This window comes from Leucoraja erinacea, chromosome 19 (assembly GCF_028641065.1).
Source record: "Leucoraja erinacea ecotype New England chromosome 19, Leri_hhj_1, whole genome shotgun sequence".
NCBI lineage: Eukaryota > Metazoa > Chordata > Chondrichthyes > Rajiformes > Rajidae > Leucoraja > Leucoraja erinaceus.
In genome coordinates this window covers 26,525,561-26,545,785 of record NC_073395.1, presented here as the reverse complement: position 1 = coordinate 26,545,785, position 20,225 = coordinate 26,525,561, and the positions used below count along the sequence as shown (strand labels likewise).

The 20,225-nt window shown below is 40.7% G+C and overlaps 1 protein-coding gene across 5 annotated transcripts in view; it reads right to left on the bottom strand.

The window, feature by feature from the left end:
* Window positions 1-20,225, bottom strand: part of scaf11 (SR-related CTD-associated factor 11) — a 59,114-nt gene that overhangs the window by 10,131 nt on the left and 28,758 nt on the right. For 4 of the 5 annotated variants that reach the window (XM_055650702.1, XM_055650701.1, XM_055650700.1 and 1 more), the window contains 5 exons: window positions 15,179-15,282; window positions 13,861-13,980; window positions 11,957-12,072; window positions 5,997-9,512; window positions 1,206-1,561 (listed from right to left, as the gene is read on the bottom strand). In XM_055650702.1, the coding sequence (XP_055506677.1) occupies window positions 1,206-1,561; window positions 5,997-9,512; window positions 11,957-12,072; window positions 13,861-13,980; window positions 15,179-15,282 (4,212 nt within the window). The remainder of the gene's footprint in view (window positions 1-1,205; window positions 1,562-5,996; window positions 9,513-11,956; window positions 12,073-13,860; window positions 13,981-15,178; window positions 15,283-20,225) is intronic. The other variant, XM_055650699.1, reaches the window with a different exon arrangement.

The following is a 20,225-nucleotide window of genomic DNA, read 5'->3' as shown; positions in this document are numbered from 1 at the left end:
AAATGTATTACACACCCCCAATTCCACAACAAAGATCCACATACAAATCTCTTGATACAACAAAAAAAGTTACCCAATCTGAAATGACATTAAGGCAGCAGACTATTCATCTGTTATTAATATTTAGGTTGGCATAGATTCCAAATTCTCTCTTTTAGAAAATGGTTGACAAAACAGCAAGTCTGGATTGTTCCTCAATTACTTCTCAGCCCTATTGCAGATGTTCAAGAGAGCAGAGTCAAAATCATCACCAGAAATTCAACAACACTGTTGGAAGATGAACATTTGTCTTCCTAATATGAAAATGACCAAACATGAATTAGCAGCTTTTATTTCAAACTGAAGGATGCAGTGCCATACGGAACAGTTTGATAAGGAGGAAGACAATATTTAAACATAGGGATGCCCCTATGCGTGATGATCAGAGCTTACATTTCAGCCCTAAATATAACTAAAACGCTTGTCAATAGTGAAGAAATCAAAAAATCATGACAATTAAAAGTATTTGTACAACTGATTAGAACGCACTTCATTCTATATCTCAGGGAAGGTATTTTTGCACCGAGTCAGAGGATTTTGTGCCATTCTTGTCCAGAAGCAAGTTAAAGACGTGTTAATGTCTGGAATTCTGCATTTACCACAAATCAGTTACCCATTTCCACTATAGACATGGCAGAGCAGCTGTTTACCCCTACCAAGGACTAAAGAGCATTTGTTACAGATGTATTGCAATTTTTTTTGTATTCATCCTTGTATTGCAAACTGGACTATTCCAAAGAACAACACCATGCCACAAACAGCTTCATCTACACCTCATCAACATTTTTATTTTTACTGTGGGATTATCATACAAGATGCTGGGACAAACCAATAGGTTAACGAGATGGCCAAAGAGCACAGGTAAATTAGAACAAAACTCCCTTGAACACACTAGAAATCTGGATTGAGCGTAGCGAAATGAATAACATCAAAAAGCAAATATTATCCCAATGTGTTTAAAAAAAAATTCAAATTTCCAAGAGGAAATGTTTGTAACAATGAGCACAAAAGTGCTGTATTCAGTGTAAGCCTTTAACCTAGTCTTAAACGGACCAACCAAGAGAGTTCCTGCTGGCACACACTGACCACTTTCTCCCCATTTTTCTGCTAAACACAAACAAACGCTGGAAAATGATATTCATGTTCAATTCTGGTCAAGAACTTACCTGAGGTTGCGTCAGGTCAAGCTGTTGTACTGCGTAGTTCACTGACTGAGAGGGTGGAGGTGGAGGTGGTGGTGGGGGTGGGCTGTTTGGGAGATTTCCCGCAGCAGTTGGTGGTGGCACTGCCGATATTCCTGCATGCACATTCATTGGGGGAGGCGGGTGGATATAGGGATTATGAAAATGCATTAAAGGAGGATGAACATTCAATGGATAAGGAAAGACACCCATCGTTTGGGATGGTGGGGGATTCAGTGTTTGTGCTACAACAGGCTGCATAACATTAACAGCTTGTTGAGAGCCATTCATTTGTTGATTTGATTGGTCACTGAAGGCTGATGCCCCTTGCGATGAATCTGCTAAACAACAGAAAAGGTAGAGATACAGTCATAACGTTTTTCTGATTGAAGCATCGAGGAATTCTGTAAAATTTTATTCAGAAGCTTGATCAAAGCATTTTTTTCTGATATTCTTAACACATTTGCAGTAACTTAATAAATGCACGGTATTTGATGAGAATATAGAGTATTAGAACAGTACATCACAGGACCAGGCCCTTCAGCTCACTCTGCCTGTACCGAACATGATGCCAGGACCAAATCTTACCTGTCTGCACATAATCCATATCCCTCCATATTCAGGTGCCTATCCAAAATGCTCTTAAATGCAACTATCTTATCTGCCTTCTCCAGCATCCCTAGCAGCACTTTCCAGGCCCATGCCACCTTCTCCAAGTAAAAAAAATAAAATCTTGCCCTGCACATCTCCTTTAAACTTTGTCCCTCTCACCTTCAAGCTATGCCCTCTAGCATTTGATATTTCCATTCTGGGAAAATTGTTCTGACTGTCTACCCTTTCTATGTCTCACGTAATATTATACACTTCTAGCTTCAATCTTCAGCGTTCCAGAGAAAACAATCCAAGTCTGTCCAACCTTTCCCCGTATCTAAGTCAGGAATCATTCCAGTAAACCTCCTCTGCACCCTTTCCAAAGCCTCCACATTCTACCTGCAACGGGATGACTGGAACTGCACACACAATCCAAATGCAGCCTAACCAAAGTCCTGTAAAGTTGAAACATGACTTACTGACAATTATATTCAACGCCCCAACCAATGAAAGCAGGCAACCATACACCGGTTTTACCACAAAAAAAGGTGAGAAAGGTGTATGGAATCATGCAATATTAACCCTTACAATCAGCCTCCTAAACACCTCACACTTGCTCGGATTAAACTTTGACCACCATTTCCCCAGCTTCTGCTGGAGCTGATCTATATCCCGCTGTACACTTCGACAGCCTTCCTCACAGTCCCCAATCTCAGAAGATTAAGATGCACAGGATGAACAGTGTACTCTCCCAAGTTCCTGCCAAATAATATTATAATTTGTCTTATTCCCTTTGGTTCCTTCCTGCAAGGTCCAGCCTTCTCCTTATTTAAAACAATCTTAAAACTTATGGCATTGTGATCACCATCCCCTCAATGCTCCTCCACTGAAACACCAGTCACCTGGCCAGGCTCATTTCTCAACACAAAGTCTAGAACGTACCCGTTGGACTATCCACATACTGCTTCAAGAAACCTAACAAACTCTGCCCTGTCTAAGCCTTTGGCACTGAACAAGACCCAGTCAATATTGGGAAAGTTAAAGCCACCCACTAAGCCGACTCTGTTGCTTTGGCATCTTTTGGTAAGCTATCTACATATTTGTTCCTCTATCTCCCACTTGCCATCGTGGAGCCTAGAGTACAATTTCATTAAGCGCACTTGCACCTTTATTTCCTAGTGCTACCCATGTCGCCTCAGCAAAGAAGCTCTGCAGTATGTCTTCTTTGAGTGCTGCCACAACAGTCTCCCTGATTAGTAACACAATTCCATCATCTGTTTTCCCTCCCTCTCTATCACTGACTTCTGAGGCAGAGAATTCCAGATTCACAACTCTCTGGGTGAAAACGTTTTTCCTCATCTCCGTTCTAAATGGCCAACCCCTTATTCTTAAACTGCGGCCCCTGGTTCTGGACCCCCCCCCCCCCCTCCCTCCCAACATCGGGAACATGGTTCCTGCCTTAATAATCTTATATGTTTAATGTGCACAATTTGCAGCTGCTGACCCTCCCCCCTTGAGAATGTCTTGCAGCTGCTCAGAGACATCCTCGACCCTGGCACCATGGAGGCAACACACCACCCTAGAGTCCGGTTTTCTGCCACAGAATCCGCTGCCTGTCCCTAATGTCCTTTCACTATGGCTTTGTCTGGCCTTTCACTTACCCGCTGTGCCTCAGAGCCAGCCCTGACACCATTAATGCAGTGGTCTCCCTTGACTGATCATTCCCCCACAACAATATCCAAAGGAGTATACCTGTTGTCAAGGAGAATAGCCCCAGGGGATTGTTGTCAAGGGAATAGCCCCCTGCACTCTCTGGCTACTCCCTTTCCTGGTGGTTACCCATCTATTCTCTGCCTGTACCCTAGGCACGACCATCTCACTAACTCCTATCTACGAGTAATCATATGCACATGTAAAATTTGGATTACATTGTATAATACAGCAATCAAAAGAAACGGTAAAATCCTGGCTGTTGCAAATACGAAATGTTAAGGCAGAAAATGCTGAGCATGCTCTAGAAATCATACAACTGCTATAGAGATGAATGAAAAAGCCGGGTGCTCAAGTCAGCTTCAAGACTTTGCATCTCAAAATGCACTCATTGTTTGTCTGAAACCAGATAATGTGGCACAGTGTCAGAGTGATGCATTATAATAACACTTGATAGAACTCCGTGGAGAGAAGATGATTCGAATCTTGGCATGATCTTGGGAAAATTATCTGATGATTTAATAGCGAGCACTGTAGATTACACCATTCCAGAATTTACGTGATGGGAGTTGAAAATAATGAGACTTTGAAGGTAAAGCAAATGTCTCATTTATCTCAATGACGGAATGGATCAGCAGCCTCGGGCAGAAATTAACAATGAATTGAAAGTGGCAGGTATCTAGTACACAGGGAGCGGCTGGTGCGTGGAACGTGATGGCAGGAAATCTGGAATAGTAGAAGCAGATTTTATAGCAACATTTAAGGAGCATTTAAAAAGGCATATGAACAGACAGGGGATGGAGTCATATAGATCATGTGCAGTTTAAATTGGCATTATAGCCAGCAAAGACATCATGGGCCAAAGGGCCTGTTCCTGTGCTATATTATTTTATGTTTTATATTCTAAACAGCACCATTGGATATGCCCCGTGTACAGAGTCCTGTGACAGCATCGATATGGTACAATGTCACACAAGTTCCAGCTGTTGTTAGTTTGCTCCTTCTGTAACTATCTTCCCATCAACCCTGCCAGCTTTTGAATCAAGCCCTAAGTTAAAGAATAATCCACTCCAATTTCCTATTTTATATTAAATTCCTTCATGTTTGACCAAATAAATTTCCATGTAATTTTCATAATAATTTCACAGAATTATTATGGCACAGAGTGCCACTCAGCCTGGGTTTGTCCCAGGTACAACATATCTATTGTTGCCCCAATGCCAACAGTATCACAGGCTTTAGAAAGAAAATCTACTCCAAAGCTTAACATTCAGAAATTGCACTCTGGAAATAGCTCTGCCTTCTTACAATTTCACACCTGGTTATAAATTAATGATTACAAAATAAAAGGTTACTGCATAGGTGAAGACTATTTGGTTTATCAGGTCCATGCCGGATATATGCAGGAGCAATGCAGCTGGTGCTCACCCCCTTCCCCAAGCTCTGATCAACTTTGAATGCCACAGTTGAATTTGCCTCCTCATATCTTATGGGAGCCATTCCAGACCCAAATCACCTGCTATTAGTAAGGCTTCCTCAAGTCAATTTTGAGAATTTTGATAGTGATTTAATTCTATGCCCCAGTTTCTTTATTAACAACCAACAAGAACAGCGTCTCTTTATCTACCTTGTCTAGGCACTTTGGGATTCTGTTATATTAATTTGAATTGTAAATCTGTGGTTCTTTGATATCCCAAAGGAATGGAATGCATGAAATTACTAATTATGAAATTGGCATTCCTGTCTTTAAAATAATTTATATAGTATTAAGATGCTAAAATTAGCAATCTTCTGTTTTGCGAGTGAGGGATTTTTGAACATGGAATCATTTCCTTGATTAAGAGTTTCCACATTTCAATAATTTGCCATCATCAAATAGTTAAAAAAGTAAACCCACCATTTAATTTTAAAAAATGTAGATGTTCAGTGAAGTAAATCACTGGATTTCAATTATCCATTTCTCGTAAATTAAGAAATACTGGAAATGCACAGCAGGTCAGTATTCCCAGAATGTGGTCTTTTATTTTGGATTTTCAGCAGTTTGCTTCTGCATAGTTGCAAACAAATGCTGGAAATCTTAAATGAAACAAAACATTCTGGAAATGTGGAGGCACAAGAGATTGCAGATGCTGTAATCTGGAGAGCTGCTGGAGGAATTTAGCAGGTCAGGCAGCATCTGAGGGAGGAAATGGGCAATTGATGTTTTGGGTCTAGACTCTTAATCTGGATTCTCAGTCCAGTTAAAGGGTACAAGCCTGGAATGACATCTGTCCATTTCTCTCACAGATGCTGCTCGACCGCCCAAGTTTCTCCAGCAGTTCTCCTTCTGTTTTATTTCAGAAAAAGGGTTTTTATTTTTAAAGAATGTTCTTCAATAACTGTTATTCATTACATCAGCCATTCCCACATAGTGTTTCACAAAAAATGTCTTCTCAAAAGTTTTTCTTAAACAAGAAATGAGAAAAAAAACCAAACCTGGTTCTGTTGTAGGCTGGTACTGTTCCGCCTCCGTTCCTTGCCAGCTTGACTGCGTGCCTGAAGACTGCCTTCCCCTATTTGCATAATAATTTTGTACATCTGCTGGAAGAGTTTTCCTCGCGTTCCAACTTGAGAAAGAAGACCACCCGGAACGGTCACGGACGTCAGAAGATGGATTTGAATCGTCTCTCCACTTGCTAGGTTGCTGATCATTATACCTACGTGGCCCAGTGCCCTGGTATTTCCCTGAATTATTCTCTTCGCCTGAGAAATTTGACCTCCGGTTTTGCCATGGAATTTCACTTTGGTCACCACGAAATGATCCTCCCCGAAAACGCCCACGACCACGCCTCCAGCCTGGCGCAAAGTTCCTATTACCCCAAGAATCATCTCTTTCGTATCTATTTTCATCCCACTTGGCATCATTCTTGAATTCATTTTCTCTTGTCTGAACATCAGATGAAGGTTGTAATTGTTCCGTTACCCACTCCGGGTTCCTATCATCTACATACTCGTTCGTATCTACAGCTGGCTGCTCATTTGGGTATCTACCCATTGGCTGAAATTCTCTAAACCTGTTATCTTTTCGGAAACTATCAAATCCCCTTGGTCTATCCCACTCATTCATTCTGAATCTATCCTTTCCCCGAGCATTTCTCCAGCTGTCATCCATATTTCTGTCTCTTCTTCCTGGAGAAACCCCAGGCTTATCCTCTTTATCTCCAGAAAAATATCTTTTCCTGGATCTAGACCTTGACCTAGAACGCTGCCTAACTTTTCTTCCTCTGTCTGCCTCTGATTCTTTCTTCCCACTTTCACTTGGAGTTTCATCCTTTCCTTTTTCTTTACTTGGAGATCTGGATCTTTTCTTGTGGGATGGAGACGTTTGGATATTTTGGTCACCATCATCCCCCAATGAACGAATTCGCTCATGTGCAGATCTGTCGGAGTGACTATGATGGTCTTTTCCCCATGAGTGGGATCTGGACCTACCCCTGGATCTGGACCTTTCATGTGACCGTGATCTAGACTTTCCCTTTATTTTAGACCTGGACCTTGATCTTCCACGTGACTTGGACGTTGATCTTCCACGTGACTTGGACCTCGATCTTCTCCGAGACCTGGACCTTGATCCACCCCGGGATCTGGACCTCGATCTTCCCTGGGACCTGGACCTCAATCTTCCCCGGGACCTGGACCTCGATCTTCCCCGGGATCTGGAATTTGCCCTCGACTTGGACCCAGATCTCCCACGTGAACTAGATCTTCCCTGCGATTTGGATGCAGAACCTTCTCCAGGCACGGGCATGGACTTTTCTTCAGACGTAGACATAGATTTTCCTTCGGCTGTGGGCATATATTTTCCTTCGACTGTGGGCAAGGACCTTCCCTCCGACTTTGATCCAGACCTCTTAAGCTCATGTTTTTTTTCCCTTTCTGGAGACCATGTTGTGGATGCTGCATGGAATCTAGATTTCCGACGTGGAACATCTTTCTCTTTCTGTTCTGACTTTTTCTCAAGTTCGATTTCAAAAGGTCCTTCCTTATTGATATTTTCAGCAGAAGCATCAGGCAGCAATGGCTCATGACTTATACCCAAGGATAAAGTAGAATTTACTTCTCCACCTACTTTTGAGTTTTTTTGAAATTCAGGTTCTGTTTCAGGTATTTGTTTGTCATTGATAGGCGAATCGCATTCCATAGCCACCACCTCATTGTTATCAACATTAAAGTCCGCAGGACCACGGCTGCAGATCCCTTCAGTAAGCAACTCAGTTTCAGCCTTTTTATCATCATGCATCTCCATAGTCTCGTGAACATGGCTTGGCACATCTGAAAATGGTTCATTTTTTAAGCATTCACCCTCCATAGCCTCCCCAAGATTTTCATCAGATGACTGCTGACCAAAGCCACTCTTTGGATCAGATGCTTGATTAGGATTACTTGAAACTCCACTTAGCTCCATCTCAGATTGAGATCCAATATTCCTGGAGACTATTTCAGACTTCAAGCCAACAATCTCCTTGTCCTTGCTTTGATCTGCGTGTGGTAATTGCTCATCCATACCTATTTTACAATCAGACATATGTTCCGGTACATTTAAAGCTTTCATTGAATCCATGTCAAACTGCTCCTGCTCTAAATTCTCTGAGGTTATTTCATGCTTTGGGCTGTTATCTTCCATATATATTCTAGGTGCCTCAGCATATCGATGGCTACTTCTGCAATCAGATTCCTTCTCAGAGCCTAAAAGTTCAGGAGGTTCCTCATTTTTAAGCTGCCCAGGTTTAATATTTTCCAAAGGCATTTCATCCATCAGGTCATCACTGCCAATGGGTTTTCCAGGAATTTCATCAGATACCTCTCTATCAATATCACTATTATAGTCAGATTTATGGTCTCCCTCAGCTGGGTCATCCTTAACTTCTCCACATTCAGCTCTATTTAGCTCAGCATCAGTATTTTCCAATGACATTCCTTCCTCGGAGGGGGTAGCATCAACGTGTATTCCTGTACTTTTAGCTGTTGACAGCTTTTCAGTAACATCCATACATGCAAGTACTTGTTCAGGACTTCCCACGCTCTCAGTAAATTCTGCCTCTCTATGTTGCTCAGAATATTCATCTTCTGCTGGTGCCTTACTTTCTATCTCATCATAATCTTCAATTGATGGACTTTCAGGACATGTTATGGGACTAGTATCTTTATCATTATTAGACACACTGGTACAGGGCACATCTGCATTGATTGAACACATCTGATCTTTCAAGTTATACTGTTCCGTGTCAGCCATTTCTTTGCCGGTTTGTTTTGTCGAGTTTCCCGAGTTAAGTTCCATAAAATCTTCATCATCAGTAGATGATGGAAGATTTGAATTTCGTGCTTCATCAACATTAATTGGGTCAGTAATTGGTACACTTTCCTCATCATCAGCACATGGGTTTATATTTTCTCCATGACTCTGCTCTTTTTCAGTAACTTCTTCCTCTTTATCCTTCTCTATTGAAGTAATATTTTCACTACAGCCATTAGCTGATAAATGGCTTGGATTACTATTATCCAAAGCTATCAACTGCTTTTCGGTGGAGATAGGTGTAAGAGGTTGAGGCTCCGTTTCACTGACAATAGGACTATCGTTTGGGTCAGAACTACTAGAATCAGATTTTTTGTAGGAACTACGGGTGACTCTGGTTTTCTTTTTCTCAGAGGGAGTCTTACTTTGCTCATTCTCTAATTTCCTCTTGGTCTTTTGTTTTCCAGCCTTTTTAGGTGGAGTTTGTGCACATTCCAGAGTTGCTTTAGAAACAGATGTACCAGAGCCTGACTGGGACCTTTGAGATGAGCTGGCAGATTTGTCCACGTTTTCTGCTTTGCTGATGCGCATTGATCTTCTTCTGCCTTGTGAAGATTCAGAGTTGCCAGCATTTGTACTACCTGATGTGTCAGACTTATTCTTTTTCTCTCCACCTCCTCTGGTGCCTGCAAGTGCACACTTCATGCCAGGAAAATCAACTGGATAAATATAAAAATACTTAATCAATAAAGGTCCATTGATGGAAACACGGCAAATAATATTAATCATTTATAAAAAGATTTTAACAAAGGACTATTTGCTTATATCTCAAATTCTTTATTTTCTAAGTAAACTTTTCAATTCGTTTTATATTTTCCTGAAGTTTTTCTTTTTTTATGTTTTCTAAGGAGAGCTTCTGATGACTAGGGTGTAAATATTCACCGCTAATGGAGCATGGTGTTTCAATGCCAAGAGAAAAACATTTTATTGGAAACTTTCCAGATTATATAAAGCCTAATAGAAATGATTTCCATCAGTTCATTATAAACAGATTTTGAATAATGGCTGAAGGATATTCTCACTGCACGAACAAAAACATCACAAACATCAAGCATTCACCTCGGAAAAACATATCTGATAGGAAAGCCTACCAAACTAAACTAACTAAAGAGGGCCCACATCTTAAAGGTAAAGCATCCTTATTTGCCAATTTGATACACGTTTTAATCTCAAACAATTAATAATAAGAGTAATGTCTATTTATTTTCCTTCAGTTTGTCTTCGAACATGTCGTGCTCACTTAGAATTTTAATGTCCCATTCCTCTAGATAGCAAGTATGGAGAATTAAATAGGAAACTAATACTCAAGCATAACGGAAGATGCTACTCTAATACAGTTTCTAACACCATCAGCGACTGCACTACCTGAGGCCCATCAGCGACTGCACTACCTGAGGAAACTCAAACAGGTCTCACTTCCCACCAACATCCTCAGGACTTTTTTACAGGGGCACGGTGGAGTCTGTACTCACGTACTGCATGAACACGTGGTACTCCAACTGTAACTGCTCAGACAGGAAGTCTCTGCAGAGGGTAGTGAGGGGAGCAGAGAGGATCATTGGTGTCTCGCTACCCTCGGTACAAGAACTGTTCCAGAGCTGCTTCCTGAAAAAAGCACTGAGCATAGCAAAGGACAGATTGCACCCACTCCACACACATCTAGATCTCCTGCCATCAGGAAAGAGATACCGCATCATCATCAAAGCCCGGACAACCAGACTGCTAAACAGCTTCCTTCCACAGGCTGTGAGGCTGCTAAACAGTCATTCCACCTGATTCTGCTGCTTTTGCACTGACAATTTAATAACTGGCACTGAGTAATAATTCTGGCACTAGCTCAGGTCACTTAAATCAGCTGCCCTGGACATTTTATGACTTTTTTTTAAATTGTATTTTAATGTTGCTTTTTACCTGCACTTTTTTAAACTATTCGTACTGTTTTGTTTTTATCAGGAACTGGATTGTTTTTATTTATATGTGAAATGTTTAAGTTTTTATGTGCGATGCTCCGGTATTCCCTGAGAAACGTTTTCTCATTTTGCACTGTACAATTTGTTGCTTTGCATGATGACAATAAAGGATGGTGGTGAATCAGATATGCTCCATTGATGTCCAAAATGCATTTAGGATTTGGATTAGGATCACTTGATGCTGATTTTTAATCAGAGTTCTCCCTGTATCTTGGCCTGTCTTTACTTTAATTACCTTTGACAGACGTTTTTGTTCCTATAGGTGAAATCCTGCAGTGCATGACACCAAGTTGTCCTTATTCATTCAGTTCAAAAAATGAATAGTATGGAAACATTTTTTATTATGCTAGAAGAAGTGATAAGGTGGTGCACAAAGACGTCAGATCCTTTAAACCGGGGGGGGGGGTGAGAATAATGTAAAAATATATTTCTCACTTTGTGATAAAAGGAAATATTATTTAATCGTGTTTGTTATCTAGAAATTAAGAAAAGCACGCACATTTGACACAGCTTAACGCACCACTGCAAATTCAATGGAACAGGTGGCCTACTATATTTAAATAGTATCAAGATTTTTATCACTTTCAATATAACATCAGTAAGCTTGCCTCCATGTTTAAATCTTTAGCTGGGTGAAGATCATTCTTTACTCTAGCAGACTGAAACTGTACTGGTAATACTGCTTCAATTGCACCATTTGATGAGAAGCAAAACATCCAGTGTTTTAAAGTATCAGTCCAATTGTTATACAATTTAAACCACAATTGCAATGACTTCAAAGTGATTTTCAAATTGGAGGAAAATTGTTATTTTCTCTTCAATTAATGATTTCCCAAAGTTGATACCCATAAGGAACAAAGGAAATTATAAAACACCTATTCAAGATAGGACCATGCATAATTTTTTTTTAAGCCGTTGAGAATAAAAATAAATAAAATATTTAAATGGAATTTTAAGCAAAATAATTTGCGGGAAAAAATGGGACATTTAATTTAAAATAGCTGTTAACAATTCCTCACATCCTTGGGAGCATAACTAAGAAGCAAAAAGCTGAACAATGCAAACCATAAAGGTTTTAAAATCAGAAAGTACCTAGGTGGAGGCTGTCTTTGAGTTGGAAATAATTATCTCACCAGAACGTCCCAACTCGAGTGGGTTTGATAGAAAAGTAGTTCCTGACATCAGGTCTCGCAGAGGTAAAGCAGTGTCTGTTTCATCATGTCCAACAGAAATTAAGCCGATTTCTTGCCTGTAAAAGAACAAAGATCTTAACAAAATATTCTGTTAAAATATTCTCCTCCTCCCTCCGAAGATAGTTTAACAACCTCCGCTCTGACTGCCCCCCTTCTGTGATATTCTCCTCAAAATATTCTGATTCCTTGTTCTGCATTGAGTGAAATGTTATTCTGCATGAAAAGGTAAATTGCTACATTTGAAACAGTTGAATTGCATTCTTCTAACAAATAAATTCAAAATGTTCAGTTTTCACGGGGCAAATGATCTATTTCCACCCTATTCCACCCAAGAGGATCTTAAATGGTCTGTGAACTCTGCTGTAGTTGTAAAAAAGGCGCAACAGAGACTTTACTTCCTCACAACACCAACGAAGGCCCATCTGTGCTAAACTGCTGGAGTTCTACCGCTGTTTGGTAGAAAGCATACTGACTTACTGCATAACTGCCTGGTTTGGGAACTGTTCAGCAGCTGACAGAGCAGCTCTCCAGAGGGTGATAAAAACTGCCCAGGGTATCATTGGACTCCCCCTGCCCCCTCTGGAGGACATTTACCACTCCAGATGCCGCAGCAGGACCTGTAATATCGTGAAAGACATTACACATCCTTGTCACCACCTTTTCACACTGCTGCCCTCAGGAAAAAGGTACAGGTCGCTAAAGTCACGCACTGCCAGACTCAAGAACAGCTTTTACCCATCAGCAATCTTGGAACTGAACTCTGTCTCGGGAGCGGGTTATGGGGGAGGAGGGGGGGTGGGAGACAGTGTTAATTTATGTAAATGTGAATTCATGGGTGGGTTTGGGGAGGGAGGGAGTGTAAAAAGTATGAGTATGTGAATGTTTGAAGTTCTTTTAAATGGAGAGACACAGTAATCTCGTTGTATGTGACATGCAGTGACAATAAAGCATTCTGATTTAGAGTCTAGCATAAGCAACGACAAAAAAAAATCCATGCAAACATCCATGCAGTCATACAATTTTATTTTAAATATTTGTTCAACTATTTCAAACTTTTCTGGAATTGTAGTGCAATTGAATTATTAGCTAAATAACTGACATAATGATTTATTTGAATGATATTGTTTAGGCGAAAATTGGCTGACAAAGCAAAAACTATGCCCACAAATAATGTGGTCATGAGAAGTACAATACAGATGAGTAAAGAGGAGAGACAACACTCCTGAATCCCTTCACTTGTTTATTTTCCACATTAAAATTTAAGGACAATCACGAACATGAACAATGAGAGAATTTATGACCCCGTTTCTACCATATTACAAATTTCTCTTTAGAAACGTGGGCAGTAGACATGAGAACTGCTGTATCAATGACCACGTTAGAGGTCTTGCAGTGATTAGTCTGCCCAGACAAAAGAGAATCTAAATGCCACATTACAAAAACCTAACACAAACACATTAATGCATCACAATATAGTATTCAGCCTATTAAGTTTGTTGTGATCAATAAGGTATGAAGGGTCTCAACCCGAAATGTCACCCATTCCTTCTCTCCAGAGATGCTGCCTGCCCCGCCCGCTGAGTTACTCCAGCATTTTGAGTTTATCTTCAATTTAAACCAGCATCTACAGTTCCTTCCTACCCAATAAGTCATAAGTGTTTGCTAATCAATGTTGTTCTTTAAATTGATGCTATTATCTCGTACAGTACGAAAGAACAAAATTGTTATCCAAGACATTATCTATTTCAAGACTATTGTCTATTGTCCATTGACTATTATATAGCTGCTTCACACATTTAAAAACATTAATAAATTTAAGCATTAACTTCATCCTGAGTCAGTACCTCAACATTTCTGTTGTTAGAGCAGTAAATGCATTTCGCCATGGCAATCTAAGCGACTCGGGTCCTCTTCTCTTCTGTCTGATTAGTGGTGCAATTTCACACACGTCAACAAACTCTGTGCTACAAAAAGAGAGAAAAGTTTGAAGGGTTAGGCCAAAATGTGTTCACCACTGCACATCTGTTTTTCCCTCAAACATTTATGGTAATATTTGACAATTCCCCCCCCCCCCCCCCTAAATATAACCATTTAAAATTTTGATCCTCAATGAAAAGGTTTCATTTCCACCGACATAAGACAACCTATAACACTTTGATATATAATTTTCTTCCTTATGTCCAAACCCTTCCAGGACTTGCTTCAGTCTTGGCCTTGTAGACATCCCAACATTCCACCATATATGCAGCAGTCCCATCATATTTAGTCTCGCATCATGAGTCTGCAAACAAAACCTAGTCCCCTTTCTATCCCTCCCTCTTTCAAAATTTTCTTCAGTGCCTATTAAACTGAATACTGGCCTCCATTGTCAAATATGCTTGAAAAGTATATTTGAATAGTTTACCAGATTAAGAGGTGCTACATACATTATCAAATGGCGATGATAAATTCCACCTTAACACATAAGTTATTCATTAATTTCTACTTTGTGACACTGTTACTGAGCACCATTTTTTAGTCACATTTGTTCTTCCAAAGCACCTCAGATGTTTTACTAATTAAATGTTCTGCAGACATGAAAATTATAATGATAAATTCCCGTTAACTTCATTTACATATAACCTTACTTCACAATGACAATTAATCTTTATTATGTCTACATACAACAGTCCAATTCCTAAAGAAAATGATTTCAGAAATCTACAAATGTCACAGTCAAACTTGTAAACTATTCCAGAACATGTAGGGTGCATATAATGTTAAAATAATTATGTATTGAATCGCAACAGCTCACCTTGGGAAAGCAATGCAAAATGTTTTATTCTCATGACATTTTTTGGTTATGATTTTAAAAAAAGTTGAAAGGCAACAATCACAGACTTTTCCATTTTACTTAACAATTGCCACCATTCATGCTTTTATGAAAGTCTATTTGGGACCATAAGGCTCCAGGTCCACATCTGTTGCATGGTTGCTCTGATTATTACTTTATAATGTATAAATGAAGCAAATTAGACCTAGAGCAAACTTAGCACTGAAAAAATAGTTTAGCACCATTAACATAACATAATTGATCTATGGAATGCAAGGCCATTCTCTTTCACTTAATCGTTCTGAAATATTATTGGGCTGGGTAAACTTAAGTTAAGCACTGAGATTTACCAGTTTTCAGCCTGGGAAAGGGACATTTCCGATTTCCCATACTGTGGAGAGAAACTGTTCAGATCATTCCTCACGCATGGCTGGTGACATTTTTTTCTGTTGACCTATTAAAGTAGAAGAATAACTTTATGAAAATAAAAAGATACTTTATTGCCATATATTAAAATGAAATGTGCAAATACACATATCAGTTTTATTTAATTCCTTTTTTGAAAAAATAAAATGAAGGGCGAGTCGAGACTCAAATAAGGCAAGGGTAATTTCTCAGCTGTTTGTTACATCTAGTTGCTGTTGGACCTACATCAGAAAGCATAAACACGCCTATAGTACACATGCTCTGAAGCATCATGCATGCACTACCCGGACGGAAGCTCTTCTGCTGGTGAACAGAATGAACAATTGTTGGCAGATGTAAACTTGCAACTTTCTGCTAGATCATGGTGGGTGGCAGGAAGACAAACCGAATCTGTATCAAACCACTGGCTATTTGTCATCGGAAATTAGTCCGTTTCCGATTGGAAATCATGACAATATAGCAAAATACCTACCTATCTATCTATCATATATGTATGTATGTATGTATATGTATATATATATATATATATATATATATATATATATATATATATATATATATATATATATATATATATATATATATATATATATATATATATATATATATATATATATATAACTAAAACTCTCATCTTGTTTGTGATTCTGTCTGTCAGCGTGCGTGCCCATGTGCTCCCGGAACTACGCCAAAACGGTACACAATAGCGCTACAATTTTGCGATCATCTTACTCACAATTGTCTTGTGGTGGGTCTTTATCAAGTTTCGTTCAGATTGATGTTATATTTTACGTTATTCACATTTTTAACTTTACAAAATCCAGTTCGCGAAAAATCACTTTAAATTGCAGTGGCAGTTAGCAGCTATGACGTCAAAATGGGATCTCATTTACATAAACTGTCCCTCAGCAGTTTCCACTAGCAGTTAGCAGCGTATGACATCACAACGTGACCTCATTTACATAAACTGCCAGTCAACAATGTTCCACCCAGTGCAATGAGAGATTTGTCACGTTGTTGTAAGGAGAGGGAGAGAGTGTTGGGAGGGCGGAGTGTTGGGAGGGCGGCGGGGAAATGTTATTTAAACATTATGATTAGTGAGGGAGGGGGATAGGGGAGAGTTGAGGGGTCATTGGAGGGAGGGAGGGAGATAGAGGGAGAGGAGGGGACGAGGGTGGGGGAAATAGAGGGGTCATGGAGGGAGGGAGTGAGGGGTATGGGAAAGGGAGGAGAGGGAGAAGTGGGAGAAGAGGACAGGGGTAAGAGGAGTGTAGGGAAAATTGAGAATCTGGACTGATGGGCCATAGAGGGAGTGCAGAGAGGAGAGACCAGACTGATGGGGGATGTCAGGACTGTCTGAAAGAAAGGACATTGGTTTATACTCTCATAGAGGGAGGAGATTGAGAGGGGATCTTATAGAAACTTACAAAATTCTTAAGGGGTTGGACAGGCTAGATGCAGGAAGATTGCTCCCGATGTTGGGGAAGTCGACTTGGTTTATACTCTCTAGGGGAAATCCTTTAGAGAGAGAATAGAACTTTTGACAAAACTACGATTCAGAAACGTACACAAAATCCTTTAAGGGGTTGGACAGGCTAGATGCAGAAGAAGATTGCTCCCGATGTGTGGGGAAGTCCAGGACAAGGGGTCACAGTTTAAGGCTAAGGGGGAAATCCTTTAAAACCGAGATGAGAAGAACTTTTTTTCACATTTAGAGAGTGGTGAATCTCTGGGCCCCTCTCAGCTAGGGGGTAGTCGAGGCCAGTTCATTGGCTATATTTAAGAGGGAGTTAGATGTGGCCCTTGTGGCTAAGGGGATCAGAGGGTATGGAGAGAAGGCAGGTACGGGATACTGAATTGGGTGATCAGCCATGATCATATTGAATGATGGTGCAGGCTCGAAGGGCTGAATGGCCTACTACTGCACCTAATTTCTATGTTTGTGTGTGTGTGTGTGTGTGTGTGTGTGTGTGTGTGTGTGTGTGTGTGTGTGTGTGTGTGTGTGTGTGTGTGTGTGTGTGTGTGTGTGTGTGTGTGTGTGTGTGGGGGGGGGGGTAGGTTTATGGGGAGATAGAGGCAGTGGGGGGGGGGGTGAGGAGGGAGAGTGGGGGAGGAGTGGAGATGGATTATGCAGGGAGGGAGTGACTGAGGGTAGAGGGAGGGAGAGGTGAGGAAGGAAGTGGGGAGGGGATGAGGAGAGCGGAAAGAAGAGGGAGGGTGAAGAGGAGGGGGAGGGAGTGCTGGGGGATGAGGGGGAATGGAGGAGGATAGGGATGGCAAGGTAATGGAGGAGGGGAGGGGGAAGTGAGAGGGAGGGGGTGAGGGGAGGAAGCAGAGGAGGGTTGGTGGAGGGTGGGGAGGATAATGGAGGAAGGGAATAGGGGACCTAAGAGGGAGAGTGAGATGCATTCACATTGATCTTATATTTTACAAGTTAATTTCAGATTAATTTATAAACGTCTTTTGGGTATGGGAGGAAACAAGAGCAGCCTTGGGAAACCACAGGGCAAATGTGGAAACTCCACACTAGCAGCAGAGTTCAGGATTGTACCCAAGTTATTGAAACTGTGAATTAGCAGTTCTAACTAAGCTACAGAATCACTCTCGACGCTTGACACCTGGATGGATTACTTTGTGCTAAATTAAATCACTTCTGTGATTAACTGAATGATGGTCCAAACCCACATTCTCACAATAACATCTCAAGATCGAATATAAAAACAACCAAAAATGTTGTTATATAGCATTTAAGAATGTGCATCACAGTACTGACCATTAGGTTTGATCTATATATTACTAAAAGTCTGATCTTGACCACTTCCTGTTGTTCTGTATATTGAAAGAACGCTGCCACTTACGGCTGTGATTTTTGGCCATCTTACTCAAGTCCCCCTCCGCTGTGCAGTACAAGAGGATTTTTCCCATCGATGAAAAATCAAAGTGATATTAGAGTATAAAAAATGTTGAGACTATATGGAGGGACTATAAAACACGGAAGTGTTGAGTGCCTCAGTCAGTTTCTGCAAGATGGGGGAGCGAGAGGGTCACGTCTCTCAGTCTGAGCTGTGAATAACACTGAACACATGTCTACTAAACTGGAGGGTGGTTTTACTGACCTTGAGTGCCCTTAATGTGGTTTGAAAATGAAAATGTGGTTGGTTTAAAATAAAGCAAAGCAAATGGTGATTGGTTTGAAATAAAGCACAGCAAATGGTGGTTGGTTCAAAATAAAGCACTGAAAATGATTGTTGGTGGTAGTTGGTTTGAAATAAAGCACTGCAAATGGTTGTTGGTGGTGATTGGTTTGAAATAAAGCACATGATTAAAAGTCTAAACTTGACAACTTCCTGTTTGCACTGTATATTGATTTGAGATAAAACGCTACCACTTACGGCTGTGATTTTTGGCCATCTTATTCAGTCCCCCTCTGCTCATCAGGTGCAGAGGTTTCTTTCCATCAATGATAAAATAAAAGTGTTATTAGTGTTTAAAAAATGTTGAGAATCTCTCTGTCAATCATGCCATGAAGGCCATGCCCCTTCCAATAGGAGGGGGGGGGGGGATTATAAAACTCGGTATTGGGCGTGGCTCAGTCTCTGCAAGATGGGGGAGGGAGAGGTCACGGCTCTGAGCTACGAATCAACTGAACACACTGAATGTCTACTGAATTGCCTATATGGTGTTTATGTGGTGTTTTGTGTGGTTTCACCCTGCTTGAAATGGTATGAAACTGCACTTGAATTAGGTGGCCTTGCACCCTGCTTGAAGTGGTACGAAACTGCGTTTGAATTTGGTTGCCTTGCACACTGCTTGAAATGGTATGCAACTGCACTTGAATTTGGTTGTCTTGCACCCTGCTTGAAGTGGCATGAAACTGCACTTGAATTTGGTGGCTTTGCACCCTGCTTGAAGTGGTATGAAACTGCACTTGAATTAGGTGGCCTTGCACCCTGCTTGAAGTGGTACGAAACTGCGTTTGAATTTGGTTGTCTTGCACACTGCTTGAAATGGTATGCAACTGCACTTGAATTTGGTTGTCTTGCACCCTGTTTGAAGTGGCATGAAACTGCACTTGAATTTGGTGGCCTTGCACCCTGCGTGAAGTGGCAGGAAACTGCACTTGAATTTGGTGGCCTTGCACCCTGCTTGAAATGGAATTTCAAGGAATAGCCGTGAGTCAACTGCCAGCCCACTTGCCGTGAGTGAGCTGCCAGCACACCAGGCTTGAGTGACCGAGCTGCCACCCCAAGAATCCATTTAGCCCACAATGTCCATACTAGCCATCTGGAAACCAGTCCCTTCAGCCCACAACACCCATACTAGCACTCCAGAAAGCCCCCCCCCCCCCCCCCCCCCCCCACTGGCCACGAATATTGGAATTGGTGGAGAGGTGGAATATTGTGTTGGTGGACCAGCCCTCCCGTGTGAACATGGGACCCAACGGGTCCCACTTAGTCTAGTATATTTTTATATTCAAAGCTTTAGAATTAGCATTTGTGACTGTCCATCACCACTTTGTATTATTTAATAGACAATCAAAACTGTAATTATCCTGATAAAACTGCATGCATCATCCTTGTACAAACCAAAGATGAGACTTTGAAATGTTCGCCACAGAATTTTTACAGGCATATCCAATGCACACATTGTTGAAAAGTGATATTTCAGACCCCCAACGCTCCAGCTACTACTGTTCATGTGACTGTTTGAATGATCTGTTCTGCGGATTGGTAGTCAGAAATATGCAACTGTTCTATGCTTCATTTGCTGGTCTCTACGTGGCTAATTTGTCATATTAAAAAAATATATATCTTCTTGTTAGGATATTGCAACAAATGTAATAAATATCAGAAAGGTTCTTTAAAATAAAGTAATGCTTAACAACACTTTTGCTTTATACCAAGTCATCTGAAATATGTTTAACACTGATGCAAATGAAATAGTTTTCCACAACTCTACAGATGGGCAAAG